At 39.8% G+C, this 1,446-nt stretch overlaps 1 protein-coding gene across 1 annotated transcript in view; it reads right to left on the reverse strand.

The window, feature by feature from the left end:
* The window catches only part of LOC105002760 (uncharacterized protein C10orf88-like), a 19,417-nt gene that overhangs the window by 5,824 nt on the left and 12,147 nt on the right, over positions 1 to 1,446 (reverse strand). Inside the window, exon 5 of the mRNA XM_010859577.1 lies at positions 2 to 96. Coding sequence (XP_010857879.1) covers positions 2 to 96 — 95 coding nt within the window. The remainder of the gene's footprint in view (position 1; positions 97 to 1,446) is intronic.

Raw genomic sequence — 1,446 nt, forward strand, 5'->3', positions numbered from 1 at the left:
GGCTCCCGGAGTAGACGAGGACGGCAGCCCCATCACGTGCTTGTGTCCCGTGTTTCCCAGAATCGACTGGAGCTGCTCTCCGATGGCAACACAATTCTAAGGAAGGCAGATGAGGAAAGAGCAGGAACATTAATGATAGTGACAGCTAACTCTGGAGTGACCTCGAGTCAGGCAAGGTGCCTTCTTCCATCTGAGCCTCAGAACGTTCACGTGGAGCAGGCCACAGCCACTGTCCCAGTATTGAGTTGAGGAGAAAAGACTAAAGCTAACTCGGCCAAGGTAACACGTTCATTGGTGGCAGAACTAGGACTGGAACCCCGGACACCCAGCTCCAGAGTCAGGACTTCTAGTCATTTCAGTGTAGTTTTGCTAAGGAAAATCTTCAAGTAAATACAAGCATACTTAGTAAAATTGCACAGGCATATTTTAATGTTTCTACTACAAAGCCCTCCTTAAGCTATGGTATTTTCTAATGAGTCACAATAATTGACAATTTTCCTAGAATTAAAAATCATCTGCGTACTGTCACAAATGTAGGCCACCCTAAAGAAATACAGTTTGTTTTCACTGGAAGATAGACTAGATAGTTACTTGCTTAAAGTTTGATGTTATACTTATATACTTAAAAGTCTGCATTTTTTTTTTTAACATTTTCAGTGATTGAAATGAGGTAGCTACCTTTTGGCCATGTCTGCTGTAATAATTTATAGGGTAATGATTATGTTTTGTGGCCTCAACTCAACCAGCTAGGCTATATTCGTTCCTGAGAAGACCGGCTCACATCTGATAGGAGGTTACAAGGTCTCCTACAGGGAGGCATACTCTTGCTATGTTCTTCAATTTTTCCACAAGAGAAAAGCAAAACTACCTCTAGCCTAGCTAACTGTTACATTTTATGGTGCCATCCTAAATTCTAAACCCAGATCTCTACTAGAGATACTTATCAGGGAATATCATCTCACAGTGATATTATTGTTCAATACCTTGTATGAGAGACTAAGAAAAGTATTATTCAAGATTAGGTGAAGACACTCAGTCCATATATTTTCTGGATATTTGAAAAATGATTCTTGGATTAAGTGAGCCTCAAACTTACTCATTCAACAAATATTTTCCAGAAATCTACTCTGTGTTAGGTACTGTTTCAGGCCCTGGAAATAAGCCAGTGAATAAAAAAAGAAAATCACTGATGTGTGGACAGTACAATCTAGGCAGCAGGGAGAGATAGACAACAAAGAAAGAAAGAAATCCTGTGGATGGAGACGGTGATACTTTAGGGAAAATACAACAGGACATACGAATAATGAGAGCCAGGGAAGTTGGTATGTGGGAGCAATAGGGCCCCAAGGAACTTCTACTGAACTGCCCAGTGGAGAAACTCCCTTTATAACAAAATTTTATCTTCTTCTATTGAATGCAAGTTTTAAGTAAATATTAAATTATTTC

This window comes from Bison bison, unplaced genomic scaffold (genome assembly GCF_000754665.1).
Source record: "Bison bison bison isolate TAMUID 2011002044 unplaced genomic scaffold, Bison_UMD1.0 scf7180017864456, whole genome shotgun sequence".
In the NCBI taxonomy this organism is placed as follows: domain Eukaryota; kingdom Metazoa; phylum Chordata; class Mammalia; order Artiodactyla; family Bovidae; genus Bison; species Bison bison.